General features: G+C 45.4%; 1 protein-coding gene across 1 annotated transcript in view; it reads right to left on the minus strand.

Moving 5' to 3' along the window:
• Positions 1–12,564: 12,564 nt before the first annotated feature.
• LRRK2 (leucine rich repeat kinase 2) overlaps positions 12,565–18,308 on the minus strand; it is a gene marked incomplete at its 3' end in the record, with an annotated part of 72,252 nt that continues 66,508 nt past the window's right edge. The window contains exons 50-51 of the mRNA XM_082007382.1: positions 15,797–15,867; positions 12,565–12,686 (exon numbers count right to left, since the gene is read on the minus strand). Of these exons, the coding sequence (XP_081863508.1) occupies positions 12,565–12,686; positions 15,797–15,867 (193 nt within the window). The remainder of the gene's footprint in view (positions 12,687–15,796; positions 15,868–18,308) is intronic.

Below are 18,308 nucleotides of genomic sequence, written 5' to 3' on the forward strand. Positions count from 1 at the left end.
GAGTTCCTCTCTTTTCACACAGCTGTTTTGCCAACAGTGAGCATATCGCTTCTGGTGTTGATGTGGAAGTGCCTAAGGACTCTGAGAATGGGATCCAGTGTGCACAGTTTTTTTGACTTGGAGTAAGAAGCCTTTTAAATAAGGCATTTGACTGTAATTTTGATAAGAAGCAAGATTCCCTAGCAAAAGATCAGGCAGTCTTTGTACGCCTCTTTCTTGGTTAAGAAATTGCTTTGATGGAACCTCTGTCGTACCCCTGCTGCTAGTATGTAAGCCATGGTCTGCAAATCCTGGAGATGGAGAGGAAGAAGGGCAAGAAGCTGCCTTGCTTTGGTCAGCTAAATACTGCAGAAATGTGGAATTCAGGGCAGTTGAGAGGTCTGCTAGCCCAGGCAGGGAGGGGTGGAGTTGGCAGTAGGTGTCTTCAGGGAATCTGAATCATTTTGCTGCAGGCAGATGATGAGAAGGAATCTGCAGAATTAATCCTTATTGTTCATGAAGGTTTTTGTAAAAAAAATGAAGAGAGCAATACCAGTTTTATATTGTAAATATGCTACTGAAAATGAATGTTATTAATGTGGATGGTGCTTTGAGAAGCTAAATATCCTCTTACTGCTGAACTACTGGCATACACCTGTGATGAAACAGTTATTCCATCAGGGTAAAAAATTAATAATATGATTCCTTCTCAGCAAAACTGATTTAGTAATATACTAGGAGATGATGCTGACCCTGGCCTTACTCACCATGGAATGAATATTATAATTGAGAGGACTAATTATAGAAAAATAAAAATCCATGTGGTGGTGTCAGGTTTTGCTGACTTCTGTTAATGTACTTTACAGGACACTTGGATCTTGGTGATGAGCGTAGTGCAAATAATGTAGATGATTTGCTATGCAAAGCAAAGGGCTTCCTAAACTGAGACAGTTTATGAATAGTAAATAAAATGTGGGAAATGAGGAAAGACCTTTTGTTCAGTTCGACGGTTGAAAAAGACAGACGTTCAAGGAAGCCAGGTCCTTGGGGTTGACAGCCAGAGTTGGAGTTTTCTCTGTGGTGTTTTTTAACACTGATTAAAACTCCAGCAACTTGAGAAACTCTTGTCCTTGGTGAGCAAGATAATCAAAAGCTGTAAATTTGTGGTTCCCATTTCTCTTTGGCATTTCCCCCTGAGGTTTCTTCCCTACTTCTGCTCAAACTGGTTCTGCTTTAGGCTTTGTCCTAACACTTGTTTCTTATCTGCCTGGAACAGACTGTACTGGTGGGAGATACTGATCTCAGTTGACTTTCTGTACCAGAACTTAAATATTATTTTCTATTCTCACATAAAAGAGCCAAGCGGCTTGGTGTGTCTTAAATCCTTGTGTGGTGTATTTGTGTTGATCTATCTAGAGCAAAGCTTGTGTGGTGGCTGGTTGCTAATGGAAGAAAATACGGGGTCGACTTCCAGATGCGCGGTGCTGCACTGCAGAGTGAATACAGGATCAGCTGAGCCTGTGTTGCTGTGCTGTTTGTTTTCTCTCCACAGCAGGTTTGGTTGTTACAGCCAGTACCACTTACCCTTGTACTACACGTTGTTATTAGCTGAACTGGCGTGTGCAACGGTGTTCCAGAGACAAGAGAGGAGTTTATTGCAGTGGCTTTTTTTGGTCACGTTTGTTTACATTGTGTAAAAGTGAGTGTAGTATGGTGAAAGGAACGGGTGTCCCAAGGGAAACAGAAACCCTGATGTTTGTGATGGGTACTTCATGAAAGGGGAAATAGTAGATGAAAAATACAGTTTTCAGGGACAGGAAAGTTGGTCAAAATTATGTATTTTTATCTTTGACTCTTATGCAGTGTTGAAGAGAGAGAACACAGGGGAAGGAATTTTTAACCTTCATCAGGTGCGTTCATAGCATGCCATTTGCAGACTTCTCTGGCTCTCCTGCCCCCCTCAGCTGTCTTTCTGGGAAAAAAGTCTTCCCTGCTTCCAGCTGGCGTGGTTTGGGTTTTGCTCCACTGCTGCCGTGCTCTCACGGGGCGTAGGTTGTGTTAGCGGGAATGCGGTTGCCTTGACTGCCTCCGAGACTTGGTGTGCTGTGCCTGGTAGCGGGCATCCCCCGGCTCCCTCAGGCTGCACCCAGTGTCACGGAAGGCCGGTGCCAGCCCCAAGAGATGGGGAGGGGACGGCGGGGGTATTTCTCAAGTAACCCTGTTTTTAGGGCTCAAAAGGGAACACCGAGCTGGGTTTTTAACAGGACAGACCGTCTTCGACCCTGTCGCCTGTGAGCCAGAATCACACAGTGTTGACAAGAAGTCGCTGTAAAATCTCTGAGTTAAGATGATGCACTTTGCTACCGTGCTTCTGGATTTGTTTCGCAAAAGATTTCTAATAAGAGACAGAAAAAGGCGAGGATGTAGCCAGCCCCAGCTCCTGCGGGAGTTCAGTAAGGGCGCTTGCTTGCTTGCCCTATGGTGCAGCAGCAGATGGGACGAGATGTTTTTGTGGGCAGGGGAGGCAGCAAAAGCAAACCAGCAGGGTGGAAGCAAGATGTGATCAAAACCCACAGCTGTGAGAGAATTCTTGGGGGTGGGGAATTGATCATGAGCTGACATAATGAGTAAATTCATGTAATTTATAATAAAGCTGTCTTCCAGATGAGTGCTGTGCTGTGCTGTTGAGTCAAGTGAGATGTGCTGTGGTGGGTGGAGGTGAACAGCGTGGTGAGGTGGCTGTGATGGATCCTACTGCACATAGTGGCTACGGTCTCCGTGCTGCCTCTTGCTCCATCTTACCACTTCCTCTGAGGTGTGTAGCAGTGCCTATTGCAGAACAAGACCATGAGAAGAGAGTGAAGGGGCGGGTGAATGGAGATTTCCCTACTTCAGGCTCCTTTCATTCTTCCCCCTCCCTGACTTTTCTATCAGATGTTTTGGGGCTCTTGCTGGCGAGGTGAGGAAGAAATGTCTGTATGTCTGTAGCAGCAGAGGGGTTGGGTTAACCGATGAAGCAGACTTTCTTTAAAAAAGCAAACCCAAGCTGCACTTCACTCCTCTGAAATTCTCATCCTAGAAATATTTGAGTAGTTCAAAAGAAAGTTCAGCTCTTTCCATCTCAAAAGCAGCCTGGTGGGACCTGCGCTGTGGGTCCAGTGCCCGGTCTTTCTCTGTGGCTGCCGGCTCTGCCCCAGGTGGCTGTTTGGGTCCGTGGGGTGGTCTGTGGTGGGACAGGGAGATGTGCCGGTGGAGTCGGTCCTGCACGGAGCTGGGCAAGGACTCCCTCCTCTGCCTTGCCCTGCCTGAGATCCTTTTAAGCTTTTCAGGGACCGATTTGACCAACAGCCCTAAGCAGTTGGCATAGTTGCTTAGGAACAGTCAGAGGCAGATACGTCTTTGGTATAAATGTAGCCATGACTAACTGTACGGATAAAACCATGGTCAGGGAGGCAGCTGTTGCCTTGTCCTTGTGCTATTGCGTTCTCTGTGAGAAGAGCCGTACTAAGGATGTCCTGTGTGACTCGTTACTGATGCAGTACCATTGACGCAGGAGGGATGGGATCACCTTGGTTGCATCTCTGGTGGCATTGACAGTACTAAACCTCCCTGCTCTCTATTTCTTCAGGGGTAGCCAAGCACCGCAGCTTTTTTCTGTGAAGATCGGAAATGAGAACAGCTTGTTTGGGGATATTTGCAAAGATCTCCATCTGTTTTTAAAAGGCACCCCAGAAGGCGGGGATGTGGGAGGATACGTCCACTATATGCATTGTTTGCTCAGATCAGTGCTTAGTTGTAAAGTTACTTCTTATAAAGATGCCTTTTTTTTTTTTCCAAACCAACACTTGGTTAATGCAAATCATGTCAAGTATTTGGCCTTGGTGGTGGTCTAGTTGTTTAAAGAAAATATACTTACCTGCATATATAGTTAATGTATAGTAGCTAATGCTTCAAGAAGCCTTAAGGGACTCTGCCTATTGGCTTCAGTGCTCTGGCGAAGGTTTGGCGTTGTAGGTCTGTCCACTTTCTGCCCTTGCATGCCCTCGCTAGAGCACTGGCGTATGTTTCAGCTGGTTTAGTTGAAATGATACAAAATGCTTCATCTTTTCCTTATGCCTTGGCTTAGTGTCCTTTCCAAAGCGTTTCTGGTTGCTAGCTGGCCCAGGAGCAAGGCAGTGTCACCTTTTTCCTGTATTCCAGATCTGGAATTGTGAGAGCTGGTCCATAAATTCATTAAAGCGGACACCGTTAAAGCTGGGGGCTGCAGCATGCTTCCTAGGGGGGAGAGCTGAAGGCACGCTCTGCCAACATGAGCCTCTCCCTGGCTTCGACGTACCAGAATTCAAGCAAGATTTCATTGTTGCTTGCTTGTTTTCTTTGCTTTGTGTATATAAGTAGAAACATTGAGAGTCCCAGGACCAGCAACCTGAGGTGTGGAAAACAGCCAGACTGGGTTGAGTTTAGGAGGACTGGTGCGGGGGCCTGAGGTGATGGCAAGCAGAGGTTGGGCAGGCTCGGGGGGAGCAGAGCCGCTCCAGGAGGCCGTGCCTGTGTGTCTGCCTGTGCCATTGCTGATTGGAGGTGCCATGGAGTGCTCTGAGCGAGGGCTCTGTGCTCCCCGGCCTGTAGCATGCCCAAAAGCCATTCCCCAGGGAGCCCCATGGTGGGCTGGAGCTATGGGCAGCCTGCAGCTGCCATGCAGGACCCTCACCGTGGGCAAAGCAATCCTGGGGTCCTGGATGTTCTTGGCTGCGGGAACACGCTGCCCCACGGCAAGTGGGTCTGCAAGAGCTTCTGCTGGAGCCGGGGAGCTCCCAGCTTTTGTCCCATGGTTTCTGCAGCTCAGAGAGTGACAGGCCCTCGGGTGAAAGCAGGACACTGGTGGCAATCGGGCAGCTGAGTAGCAAGAGCAGGTTTGTGCTTTGCTCTCTGGGATGTCCTGGAGGTGCCCGTGCAGAAGGGGAGCAGCGCTGGTCAAAGCTGACACTGTCAAAGCCCAAAGGGCTTTTAAACTAAAAAGTGAAGTTTGTCCAAGATAAGGCCCTTGACTGAAGAAAAATGGCTAGGTGAGGTGGAGCGGAACTAAAAATAGTTCCTTCCCTGTGGGCCGTCATCTCCAGGCCTGGATTTAGACAAGCTGGTGGCTTCCTGACCTCCCCCAGAACAGACCGTCCCTGCTCCTCTCTGGGGTCAAGGCCACCGGCATCCTCTTGGCAGGAGCCTCCCCTGTGCTGCGCCCGCATGCCGCGCCAAGGACCGACGGGGCTCGCAGAGCCACCCAGCCTGTGTGCTGGCAGCTTGCAGGGCTGCGCGTCCCTTGTGTAGCTGGCACCGGTTTTACGGGAACCGCAGGCACCCAATAGTGATGATTTCCCCCCGCTAGCTCCAGCAATGGGGGTTTTGGACTCTTCCAGCAGGACTGATCGCTCTGCGCCTGCTGCTTCCGAGCCCCTGCAGAGCCCATGTCTTTGTGTCCCTTCCCGGGCTTAGCTGTAAAAATGGAATTGAATGTTGTTTGTTTTGCAAAGTTTGCAAACTTTCCTGTAACTACAAGATGGGAGCGTGTTTTGCCATGAGATTTTCCAGTTGCAGAGTGCTCAACACATACTATTATTTAGGTGGAGAAAAAAGAAAAGGGGGGAGGTGAGGTTTGACACATGGATAATATTTGGAAATTGCTGTGTACCAGAGCGTAACTACCTGTCTGGTAGGTAGTTATTAAAAGTGAGTATGAACAACTGAGGCATTTAAACTGAGGGGGATGGCCGAGCAGCCTGGGCCTCCCATGTGCCACCCATTAGGGGCTGCTGTTGCTCTGCTTCAGCTGGCAGCGCGGACTCCAGTGGGGGCCTTGTCTTTACAGGTTAGAAATTCACTTCTGAAATCTTGAACTTTTTTGGAGTAATAAACCTGACAGTGTAAGACTAATGCAAAAGAGTCATCGCCGGAGGCAAAAGAGTCTGCGGAGGCATGTGGAGAGGGGGAATACCTTGCTTTACATGTTTGGCATCAGTGCAGGGCTGTGGACAGGCTTTGGGTCCTCTGTTAGTAGCACCCAGAGAGCCTGGCCAGGGTGGAGAAGGGGTCAGCCCTGTTGCGTGGATGGTTTTCCCCACAGAGGGGAGGGCTGGGGCTGGGGCTGAGCCCTGGTGGCTTGTCCCAAAATCTGAGGTGGCCTCCCTCCCTCCTAGAAGATGAACCACGGGTGCAAATGGAGCACCCTGGGGTTAGCACCCACTTAGTGCAGCCCCAGGGCATCAGCCCAACTCTTCTTGCTGAGCTACGTCTGCGGGTGGCCAAAGCAGAGTACTAAGTTTCAGGGCAGTGGGCTTCAAAATGGCAGAACTCACGTCAGTTGTATGTGGGTGTTCATCAGGAAATGCTTATGATAATGTAAGAAAATCGCTAGTGCATAAAACTGGCTTCCCCATACCTTTGCGTAAGGTCTCACCCAGGGCCAGCAGGGCTCAGTAGCATCCTCCTGGCCAGCGTGGGCAGACCTGTTGCTTCCCAGCCCTGATGAGAGGCGCAGGGGAAGCCACGGGCAGGACGGGCTCATTCCACAGCGCGGTGCTCCTCCCTGAGGGGAAGGCGCCAAGGGGATGGACGCTGCCAGCAGCAGCTGGGTTTGGCTGCCCTGTGTCTTGCCAGCCCCCAGAAACACTATTGCCCCTGCATGGCCTTTACTGAGAAAAACTGAACAGGATTTTCACCTCTTCAGGCTCCCACAGGCTTGGTCAGGGCTCACAGCTCTATGAGCAGCTCTGCAGCTTTTTTAAACAAATTTATTTATTGCCTCTGATGGTAACAGTGCGAAGCCAAAGTTTCTGAGCTTCAGCTCAGTTGGTTTAAAGTCCAAATTGCAGAGCCCAGGAGCCTGGTGGGTGCTGGTGGGGGTGGATGGTTCTTGCTGCCTCACAGAGAACAGATGTTTTCAAGTCAACCGCTGAGATGTCAAGGCAAGAGAAAGCAGAACTCGGCATCAATGAACTACAGTTAATGTACCTGCAGCGCAAAGGGCTGGGTGCTTGTATTGCTGCTGTATGATTTTTTCCTCCACAACATAAAGGCTTGTCCTGCTGTCCTGTGTCCTCTTGGCTGACGGTCCTGCACGGGCGGGGCTCCGTGGAGCCGCTGGAACTTGGAGCAGGGGCAGAGGAGGCGATGGGGGAGGTGTGTGACCTGTGAGCTGAGCCGCTGCACGCCAGTCCCCGTGTTGGGCTGGCCCAGCAGCTGCAGGGCCCAAGGCCTCTCCTTTCCCTCGGTGACTCCTTCCGGGCTGTCCTTCCCTTGAGAAAGGATTTAAAACGGGAGCTTGTCACGAAATATTTTTTTCCCTTTTGCAGCCTCATGACTAAACACACCTGTGCAGAAAAGAGATGGCGCGAAGAGCCAGCCTGGCCTTGGGGCTCCCTCCATGGAGCCTGGCAGCCGCCGGCACCCCCTCTGCCCCACACCAGCACCCAGCAGGCACCGGACCCTGAGCCCTTCCTCCCTGGCTTCTCTTCCCTTCCCGGCTGAGGAAGGCAGGAGCCAGCCCACAGCCCATGGGGCACCCATGGGGCGGGTGATGATGGTGCAGGGAAGGCGATAGCCGCCCCGAAGATCGCTGCCATGGTGGCACCACGAGGGGAGGGCAGGGCAGTGCCCTGGAAGGGGCGGTTGCTGGGCAGCCCGTGCTGCCGCCGGCCTGCTCGCCGCCCCTTCTCGGCGTCCTCCAGCAGGAAGGAAGAGCCGAGGGTCCATCCGGGCGCTGCACGGTCAGTGTGTCTGCCGGGGACAGCCCGGCAGGGGTGTGGGGTTCGTGGGGTCCCAGTGGCAGCACCACAGCGGGGTACCTGGCCCCGCAGTGGAAGGAGGCTGGGCCGGGCTGGCAGCGGACGGTGCTGTTGGCCACTGTCAGCTTTCCTTTTCCTTTTCCCCCCTTTTTTTTTCCTTTTTTCCTTCCCTCCAACACTGCAAAACGGATTCTGGGTGGGAGCGGGGTCAAAGCCCACCGCACAAGGAGCCCTGCCCCTCTCGAGGCACGGCCGGAGGCAGCACCCTGGGGTGGCAGGGGAAAAGCCTGGCAGACGGCAGAGGGACAAATGGTGCCGGAAATACCGCGACTGCCGCAGGAGACGATTTTAATTTCTTTTCCCTTTTCTATCCACATCAGCTTTTCAGGTCATTGACACTAATGGGCTGGTGGTGGAAATGAAGTAAATAATTACATACGCCAGAGATACAACATCGATTTTTAAGCCTCTTGTCACTAATTAGTGACAGCCTTCATAGGCACTGACGGCAGGGCTCAACAAACCTGACAGTATTTGCCTGCCGCCTTCTCAGGCAGCAAGAAAATCAAAGCAACATGGAAGAAAAGGGAAAAAGAAAAGGCCTTAACTTACTTCTACTTTCATTTTGGTTTTAACAGAATTGTATTAGGTTAGTTTTAAAAAATTACTGGGCTTTTTTTTGTGTTGACCTATGGGTGTATCATAATTTTAAATAACTTTTAAAAAAATAATTCCAGGTTACTGTTCAGTCCAAATAAACCATGTAAATGGCAGGTACCAGTCAGCATAAGGTCACTGCAGGGGAAAAAGTTGTTTCACAATTTGATCATTCTTATAATTTTGTTACTTAATTAAACAGGACCTAGTGTAAGTAGTGAGGCATCTGCAGGTACAGGCACTGCTGTCTCTATACCATACCTGCACAGCCCACAAGGACAGCGAAGAATGTTCGTGAAGGGGAAGGCTGGAAATTTCACTTGTATTGGCTTCTAAATTTTTGCTGAACTGCTTTTTTCCATTTGTTAATACAACAATAATGCATCTTGTGGTTTTTTTTTTCCCCCCCTTAAAATCAGGAATTTTCAAATGCAGGAAGTATGATTGTCAGCTCTCATGATTATGCCACTCTGTATTTATAAACTAATAAAATTGTTATAAAGATACATGCCTACCTCACAAAAAAAAAAAAGAGATTTGGAAAAGTTGTTAAAATGGTACACTGGCCAGCCAGTACATGTAATTTTTATTTATACTTCTTCAAAGGCCTTGAAGAAGGTTTTATATAAGAGAAGGTAGAGGTCAGTCCTGGGATGAGTTCATAATATGGATGAAGAACTAATTCAGACAGAAAAAACAGATTAGTTTTTTCTAATCAGCTAGTTCTCATTAGAAAATTTGGTTCTCTTAAGACAGGTAATGGGAGCTGTTTTCAGATTTCTTATTGAATGACTTAAAAGCTAGAAAATAAATGAAGAATTGTTCATATGCTTTTCTACTTGAAAGACTGATAGAAAAATATGAATGTCATCATTGCCTTTTCCTCATTCACTCAGCCTCATTCTTTCCCCTTACTACTTTCTCATGTCTCTGGTATGTGGAGAGTTCATAAAATGGATTATGTGTCTTGCTCACTCCAGGTGGACGGGTATGGTTATTAAATGGTGGTAATGACAAATGTGGGGATCAACTCACAGGCCTTGTTCTCCCAGTTTTGCCCCAAAGTGGTACGTAAAGTGGCAGGATAATAATAAGGGACACGAGGAAGTACGAGATTTCAGAGTAAGAGGAATGCCAGGATATAATACAGAAAGTACATGGAATCAGGCTGTATAACTTGTTTACAGTGGGATTAACCAGGAACTGCTTGTAAAAGAAGTAAGGTTAAAATTAATGTACAGATGAACCAGTTCTATGTCAGAGCAAGCAACCAATTAAAAAAATGACCCTAATTAAAGTCAATAACACAGGAGGGGAAAGATACTTAAAAAAATAAAATCAATATTTAGTCAAGCATTCTGCGTACTCTGTACAGTTTGTCTCCTTGTCTTTAGGTCTAGACCCCAGTATCATTTAGCTGCACAGGTCTGAGGAACATGGGGTTAATGACAGGTTCCAGCTCAGGTGTTAAATCACAGCCAAACCATACTGCTTGTTTCCCATGAGTAAACAGGCTCTTTTTTTGAAGTAAGGGTCATCTTTGTGTTTTCAGGTGCTGGATGTTATCCTAAGCATACAGGAAGTATTACATCTGGTAGAGCGTATACTTTTATGTGATCACATCCTACTGGTTTCCAAACAGCTCCACTAAAAACAGAGGGAACACAAAGCCATGGACTTTTTTTTTCCCCCCACTTTCCTTACAGTTTGTCAGTAGAGATGTTTCTGGGAAAAGGTTTTTATAGCGCAGGTTTAAATGGTTGTTGCACAGAAGCGGTGTTCTTCCCCTTGGTGGCATGTCCCAGCTGGGAAGGGGACGCCAGTCCCTGAGTGCTTCTAACTTGGACCTGCACACTTACTGCCTGCCAGCTTCTGGCCAAACAATTTTGCAGCCACCTCCTTCTCCAGCTTTCCCACGCTCAGGAAAGAGACGGATGCTGAGGGCTGTCCACTTTATTCGACAGGGTACGCCCTGTCACCATTCTCTCCACGACATGCCACAGTCAGACAGGCAGCTGTGCAGCATGATCTAAAGAGGGCTGAAGATGGCCAGAGGTTTGTAATGGCCTCCTGTCTTTCATTTGGTTGCTATTGTCTCTTTTGTTCTTTGCTGTCCCTGTAATACCTACCGTGTAGACCGGACTCGGTCTACGGATCATTCTTTTCCAGAGAGAAAAGAGGTTAGTCACTTCTTCACCTTGGAATGACTTCTTCAGAATGAGTGCTGGGACAGTCCTGCTTACAGGTCACCTCCCACCTCTGGGAAAGGCCGCAAGGAACACTAAGTAGAAGACAAACTGGGGCTCAAGATGCGTGCTATGAGACAGAGAACAAGTGGGAATGCAGCTGTGTCAACACAACCCTCAGAACTGGGATCTTGCATCATCCTGATGTAAGCGATTAAGCTCCACAAAAACTGCACACAAAAGCTCCTCCTTGGAAATTCAGTGATGAGAAAGTAGACTATGTTATTAACAAAGCACAGTTTTAATAAAAAGCTTCAGGCCTTACATCTCAGAATGACTTATAAATAAACATAATCACAATACGTATATTCTATTTTTTTAAAAAAAGTATTCATTATAAGATAATAGATATTTTCTGAATTATAAAATCCCATATAAATAGCAAATTATTCTCAGTATGCAGAATACAAGAATATATAAAAACTGGGGTGCATATCTGAAAGGAATCCTGAGTACACACTCAACAAATGGCAGAAAATAGAACAATGATACAGCTGGACACAATAAATGTTGCTGTCCTAGTATATATTTTCTCCAAAACTGTGAAAATGGAACTGAGAACTTTTTGGTTGCTCAACCTTGTTCAGCTCCATAGAAATAAACTCAGGAATGGCTCTGGGTATTCCACTCCTTGAGCTTTCAGGAGTGCCCTATAGATTCTTTTGGTATCAAAAAAAGAAAATGACATCTGTCTTCTGATGGACAGAAATAAGGCATGCACTTAGAGCAGGTCAGGGCAGGCTGTAAGAAGCAGCTTGGGCTTATAGCCAGAGAGCAGTAAAAGGCACCTCTGGAATGAAGATGTGTGGCAACAAATTCCGGTAGTTACACGCAAGAGCCAATTCTTATATTCCTCAAGGTTGTCCTGCTTATCCCCAAAATAATATAAATTGAAACATGAATAAGCGGAAACTTTGCACATTATAAATATCAAAGTGAAAGTTCCTTCTTTTTTTTTTTTTTTTTAGATTGAGATAAGCAAACCAGCAAGTTGGACTAAGAACTAGCAGTCTGGCTACTGCAGCATGCTTCTTTCTTTGTGGTAGAAGTAGTAGCAGCATTTAGATCAGAGCTTTCACCCTGTATTTTCTCCTGGCTTTTCAGTGAGCTGTACAACAGACATACATGAACGGTAATGTTCATAATGATGTGACTACATCTCCTAGAACAAGGCAGACTGCCGTACTGCAAGAGGACACCAACTTGCAGAAGCCTGTTGGTGTACTTAAATTCTGAATTCTGAGCTATTTTATTATTGTAGCGCAACTTTTTTTTCTGATCATAACAAAAAAATGTCAATTATTCATGGAAGAAATAAAGACTATTCTGCCTGTTGTTTTCAAGGAGTAATGTAGTCATTATATGTTCCTTTAAACACGGCTATTATATAAAATATAATGCTTTCTTTCATATACTCAGGGTCATGAGCTCTGACTTATTACTAAAACATGAATCATCAGAGCAAACTCATACATGCAAACTGCAGTAATGACACAGAGGCTTATATTTGCTTCTTATTACAAGCATCAACTCAGTAGAGATAATGAAGTAAACAGGAACCATTTATAGTCTCCTGGCTTATTCCCAACTTAACTGGAATCAAAAACTGGATGAACAATGTTATACTGAAACTGAGCCATAGTTGCTGAGAGCAGAACTTCACAAGTAAACAGATGCATGATAACACTTTAGATTCAGAATTTCTCAATAATTTTCTGTCCTTTCAAATATTACAAATAACTTACCCTTTTTTTCTTGGTATCCTATGGATATTAACTGCTTATCTCATGGCAATTTTCTTCCTGGTTTTTGGTTAAAAAGCCCAGCAATAAGAAGTTGTAAATATTGCACAGTACGTTAGGATAGAAGACTAGAAAAGAGAATGGCGCCTGCAGGGTGACTTTTCAGTCCAAAGAAAAGCTCTTCATTTTTTCTGCTAATTCCTGTCTCATTTCTATATGTTTTTTCAGGTTTTGCACTTCATGGGGCAGGTTAATGTCCCACACTGACACGCAGGCTTGTAATTCTGGAAAAAAAAAAGTTAAAAAATTGAAAACTGCAACAGAGAAGAATTATTAGATAATTGGAAGTGGGTTTGCTTATCTACTTTTTTTAAAAATTGCTCATAAATTGCCTCAATGAAGCATGATGCTTAGGACCTGGAAGACAAGTTATATGACACTTTATGTGTGAGATAATGCAGTTAATTATACTAATGCTAGTACTGAGGTGCCTGCATAAAATTTCATCTCTATTTTGCTTAGCAGATACACCCTAAATGCTAACAAGACTCAAAACCCATTCACCATAAACTGAAAATGAAAACTGATTTCATTAGGTAGTGAGTATACTTGGAAAAGGTCACTTCTTCAATTTCACTTCATGCAAACAACTTTTTATTCATGGAGAATTCACATTGCTTTTAGTAGAATAAGGATAATTGAGAACGCGTGCAACAACGTTCACAGACTAAGGCTCCAAGGTTTCTGGGAGTCTCTGATTCTTCTCTGTATAATTAATGGCACTCATAAAAACAATGAAAAGGCTAAAAAGGCAGTAGGTGTTCTTATGGTAATAATCAGGGAATATCAGAATATAAAAACCACTGCTGTAAGTTTGATTCTTACTTTAGTCCAAACAGTCAGCTACACTTACCACCCTTAACTTTATACTGGCATTGCCATATTTTTAGGAGTCACTGAAACTGGGATGAGATAAAGGTGAAGATGGGCATCAATCAGAGCATCAGCTGTAACTGTTCTTAGAAAAACGCAAAGATGGAGATTTTCTATCTTCCTATTCCAGCACTTCACTATCCTAACTCAGGAAGCTTTTCCTGATGTCTGACCTAAATCTCCCTTGCTGTAATAGAAACGGCTTAGTCCTTATTCTACCACAGGGAATATGTAGAAGTCTTTATTCCCTTCCTCCTTATTTACATATTTGAAGCCTATTATCATGTCCTGTCTAAGCTTTATTTATATTAACCAACTTACTTAACTTCCTGCAGCATTTCTTCACAGGTTGCATTTCTCTCCACTGGACTATTCCTGATAGTCCAGATTGCTCAGCAATGTCCCAAATGGATATGCACCTCTGGCAGAGGAGAGCACTCAGCAGAGTGTCAGAATTGGAGCGGTTGGTCTTGAGAGTGCTCACAGGGCATGTGCAGGACAACCAAGGGATCAGGCCCAGCCAGCATGGGTTCATGAAAGGCAGGTCCTGCTTGACCAACCTGATCTCCTTCTATGACCAGGTGACCCGCCTAGTGGATGAAGGAAAGGCTGTGGATGTTGTCTACCTGGACTTTAGTAAAGCCTTTGACAGCATCTCCCACAGCATTCTCCTGGAGAAACTGGCAGTTTGTGGCTTGCACAGGTTTACTCTTCGCTGGGTGAGGAACTGGCTGTATGGCCGAGCCCAGAGAGTTGTGGTGAACAGAGTTAAATCCGGCTGGCGGCTGGTCACAAGTGGCGTTCCCCAGGGCTCGGTTCTGGGGCTGGTCTTATTCAATATCTTTATAGATGATCTGGATGAGGGAATTGAGTGCTCCCTCAGTAAGTTTGCAGATGACACCAAGTTGGGTGGTTGATCTGCTGAAGGGTAGGAGGGCTCTGCAGAGGGATCTGGACAGGCTGGATCGATGGGCAGAGGTCAACTGTATGAGGTTTAATAAGGCCAAGTGCAGGGTCCTGCACTTCGGCCACAAGAACCCCATGCAACGCTACAGGCTTGGGAAGGAGTGGCTGGAGAGCTGCCCGGCGGAAAGGGAGCTGGGGGTGCTGGTTGATAGCCAGCTGAATATGAGCCGGCAGTGTGCCCAGGTGGCCAAGAAGGCCAACAGCATCCTGGCCTGTATCAGAAATAGTGTGGCCAGCAGGAGTAGTGCCCCTGTACTCGGCACTGGTGAGGCCGCAGCTTGAATCCTGTGTTCAGTTTTGGGCCCCTCACTACAAGAAGGATGTTGAAGTGCTGGAGCGTGTCCAGAGAAGGGCAACGAAGCTGGTGAGGGGGCTGGAGCACAAGTCTTATGAGGAGCGGCTGAGGGAACTGGGGTTGTTTAGTCTGGAGAAGAGGAGGCTGAGGGGAGACCTTAATCGCTCTCTACAACTACCTGAAAGGGGGTTGTGGCGACGAGGGTGTTGGCCGCTTCTCCCAAGTAACTAGCGATAGGACAAGAGGAAATGGCCTCAAGTTGCGCCAGGGGAGGTTTAGATTGGAGATTAGGAAAAATTTCTTCACCAAGAGAGTGGTCAAGCATTGGAACAGGCTGCCCAGGGAGGTGGTGGAGTCGCCATCTCTGGAAGTGTTCAAAAAACGTGTGGATGTGGCACTTCAGGACATGGTTTAGGGGACATGGTGGCGCTGGATTAATGGTTGGACTTGATGATCTTGAAGGTCCTTTCCAACTTAGTGATTCTGTGATTCTATGTAATTAGCTCACGTCTTACAGACACCACTTTTTGATTGGTGTGAGAATGGTGTTTGCATCTTTTGCAGCAATGCAACACGGTTGACTCATGTTCAGCCTGCAATCAATTATAACCCTTTTCCTGCAGCTCTGCTGTTTAAGCTGATCATTTCCTCATGTTGGTACAACTGATCATTCCTAATTAAGTAAAAGGTCTTACATTTGTCCTTACTGAGTTTTATCCTATTTCCTTCCAGACCATTCGTTCTATTTGTCAAGGTAATTTTGAATTCTAATCCTGCTCTCCAGTGTGCTTGTGGCTTTGTCTTTACTGAGAATTGTCTGCAAATCTGAAAAGCACATTCACCATTCCTGCATCCAGATCATTCATGAACACACTGAGGATTCCTGTCCTAGCACAGACCCCTCAGGAAATCCATTTGATACATTCTCCAATTAGACAATGAATGACATTTACTCTCCAAATATAGTTTCCCAGCAAATTATATTATATACTTCAAATAGTGGCTTCTTCTGATCCATTTTTGGAAGTTACTGTTAGTTTGCATGGAGCCCAGAAATTAAAAGACAACAAAAACTAATGATGATGTTTCAGTAAAATTATATCAAATGATGATCATCAACTCTCCACTCTCAGTGAGTAGTCAAGCATAATAGTGTCTACTCCACTAGTAATACAAATCAGTAGAAGACAGTTCAGGTACCTTTGTGATATTTGTTGTCTTCGGTGTCACTTTTATAGCAATATCCCAAAACCAGGACCACATTCTTGAGACTCCCTTTTTCAAAGCAATAAAAAGTCAAATTTTAATTTTAATGGGAACTTTGTAATTTAAGGACAGAAAGAGTAGATGACATCATGCCACTAAGAGGACAGAAAGCAGAGTTCAGTCAACAGGACCCTTTATGCAAAATCATTAACCATGAAAAACCCAGACACAAAACCAATATAGTTCACATCTCTATTTAACGTAGGGACTTATCAGGGTTCAAAGGCAGAAGCGCTGGATCAGCCGGCCAGCCTGGTGAGCAAGCCTGAGAACAAAGCGTGCTATTATATACCACAAGCAGAGGTTATAGAGTCACAGGAAACAGATGTCACAGCGAAGGAGACGCTGCAGATGAAGTCCCGGTGCACAGCAGAAACAGAAAGTGCCAGTAATCAGTCTGGTTATGAAAAAACCAAAACAACCAGCTATGATACAAACTAATTAGAAGTGTTCTGAACTCATGATGGCACGTAGGTGGGAAAGGAGAGTTAGCAGAGAAGTAGAAATAGGGGATGGGTCATAAGAGGGTGCCTACTGAATAACCCAAAAAAAGACTAGGAAGACAGGAGCGGTTGGATCACAGAGGAATCAGCTGAATGTGCCAGTGTTTCAATATCAACTTCCCGCTTATTCCCAACACGACATGTTTATAAATGTCTTGCAAGATAGATGGAAGCTGTTACACGTTCTCCTGCCACAGCAGCTCCCTGTCCTACTGGCAGCACAATGAGGGCGGTGAGCCCTTGGCTGCACACTAGCCGAGGAATACAGGACCCAGCCTACGTACCTGGCTGATGAATCAGGCCAGGGAAGGAACAGCCCTCCATCTGCAGACACCCCAGCTGCAGCACTGCGCCCCACACCTCGCCACACCTCTTCATACACAAAGTCTTACACATTCCCCCAGGGAAGAGATGAGGAGGGAGTCAGTTTCTGGAGTATAAATGGACTGGAGTATGGCTTACTTTGAAAGCCACAGTCTCGGAATTTTTGTGTGACCACACTGCAGTGTGTGTCCCCACGATGTGTTCCTTCTGAACCAGCAAACGTTTCTAGTGGGTCCCACAGGACCTCTGCAAGGTAGAGGGAGATTTTTCCTGCCCTGTGGAGATCTGCAGTATATTCTGCCTTGACATTGATGTAAATCTGCTTATGGTAGATGAGGGCTGGTACGAACCATACACATCTTCCATGCTCAGATTTTTCATCACTTTTTTTCTGCAACCAGTCCTATCCATACTCCTTACAAAAGTGATTGGAACTTTAAATATAATGTTTCTTATTCAGACTAGGGTCCTTTCTTACTGTGGAGAAATCTAAATTTTCACTTGCAAAATGAACTACACATTTACATATAAATCATTCTCTATGGTAAGTCTCATGTCTATTATACATCAATGTGTTAGGCAAGAGAATTAGAAAAAGACATTATATTTCCATAGTCATATATGAACTACAGATAAAATTGATGTCTCAAAGTCTGGCAATCTCTTTTCCCTGAAATATTGACATCTGATGATTGACATTATATATTTTAATCTTAAATGAAACTATTTAATACAAAAATACTTCTGTCTTCTCTCATTTCACAGAAGCAATGTGTTACTCTCGAAGAATTGCTCAGCAGCCTCAGTGCCATTTTCACCGATTCTGTGAAAATCCCAGTAAAAATAAAGTCCTTGAACTTAGGAAAAAAAACAACCCTTATAAATAATTGCTGGGAAAAGATGATCAAAAGAAAAAAGTACACATCAAACTGCACGTATCAATCTTACTTGCCATTCTTGAGATTTGTGCAAATGGAGCTGAACTCTTTCTCCTGAAGTATTAACTTTTCTGTACACAAAATATTAATTAAAAATGCTGAGGTGACAAGAAACAAAGAAGATGAGACTCAAGGCTTTTTAAATCACACTGTATTATTCTATACAACACACTTTCTGTATCAATGACAGTAATAAGTGAGGAAGAAATTTTGTTTTCATAGTAACTATTTTTTACAAAATGCTAAAAATAAAACGCCCCTTTATAGCACTAATATTGTAGCTATCAGGACTAGAAGGACTGAAAATGCTGTGCTAGTGAATCTGGACTCTATAGCTGGCACTCTTAACAGCTGAGGACTGAACAGACTCTACAAAATTGCTGTCTCAGGCAAAGGCAAGTCAGAGGAAAATGGGATGTTTTTGACTCATACAACACTGTCAGCTCTACGAGCTAACTGTACTCTATGGATACTTCTGGTGCCAGAAAGGAAAAAACAGCCCCCAAATTAAGTTCATGATGGTAATGAGAAATCATCCACATCCTGCAACTATGAAGTTTGATAACACGGTTACAGTGTGTTTCTGAGTCCACAACAACAGCTTCAGAGACTTTTTTTGACAGCAAACATGCTTTAAATCACACTGACAAGAGAATGCCAGGGTTTTTTCAAAACACAGTG

This window comes from Phaethon aethereus (genome assembly GCF_964289735.1).
Source record: "Phaethon aethereus genome assembly, chromosome: 1".
Taxonomy (NCBI): Eukaryota; Metazoa; Chordata; class Aves; order Phaethontiformes; family Phaethontidae; genus Phaethon; species Phaethon aethereus.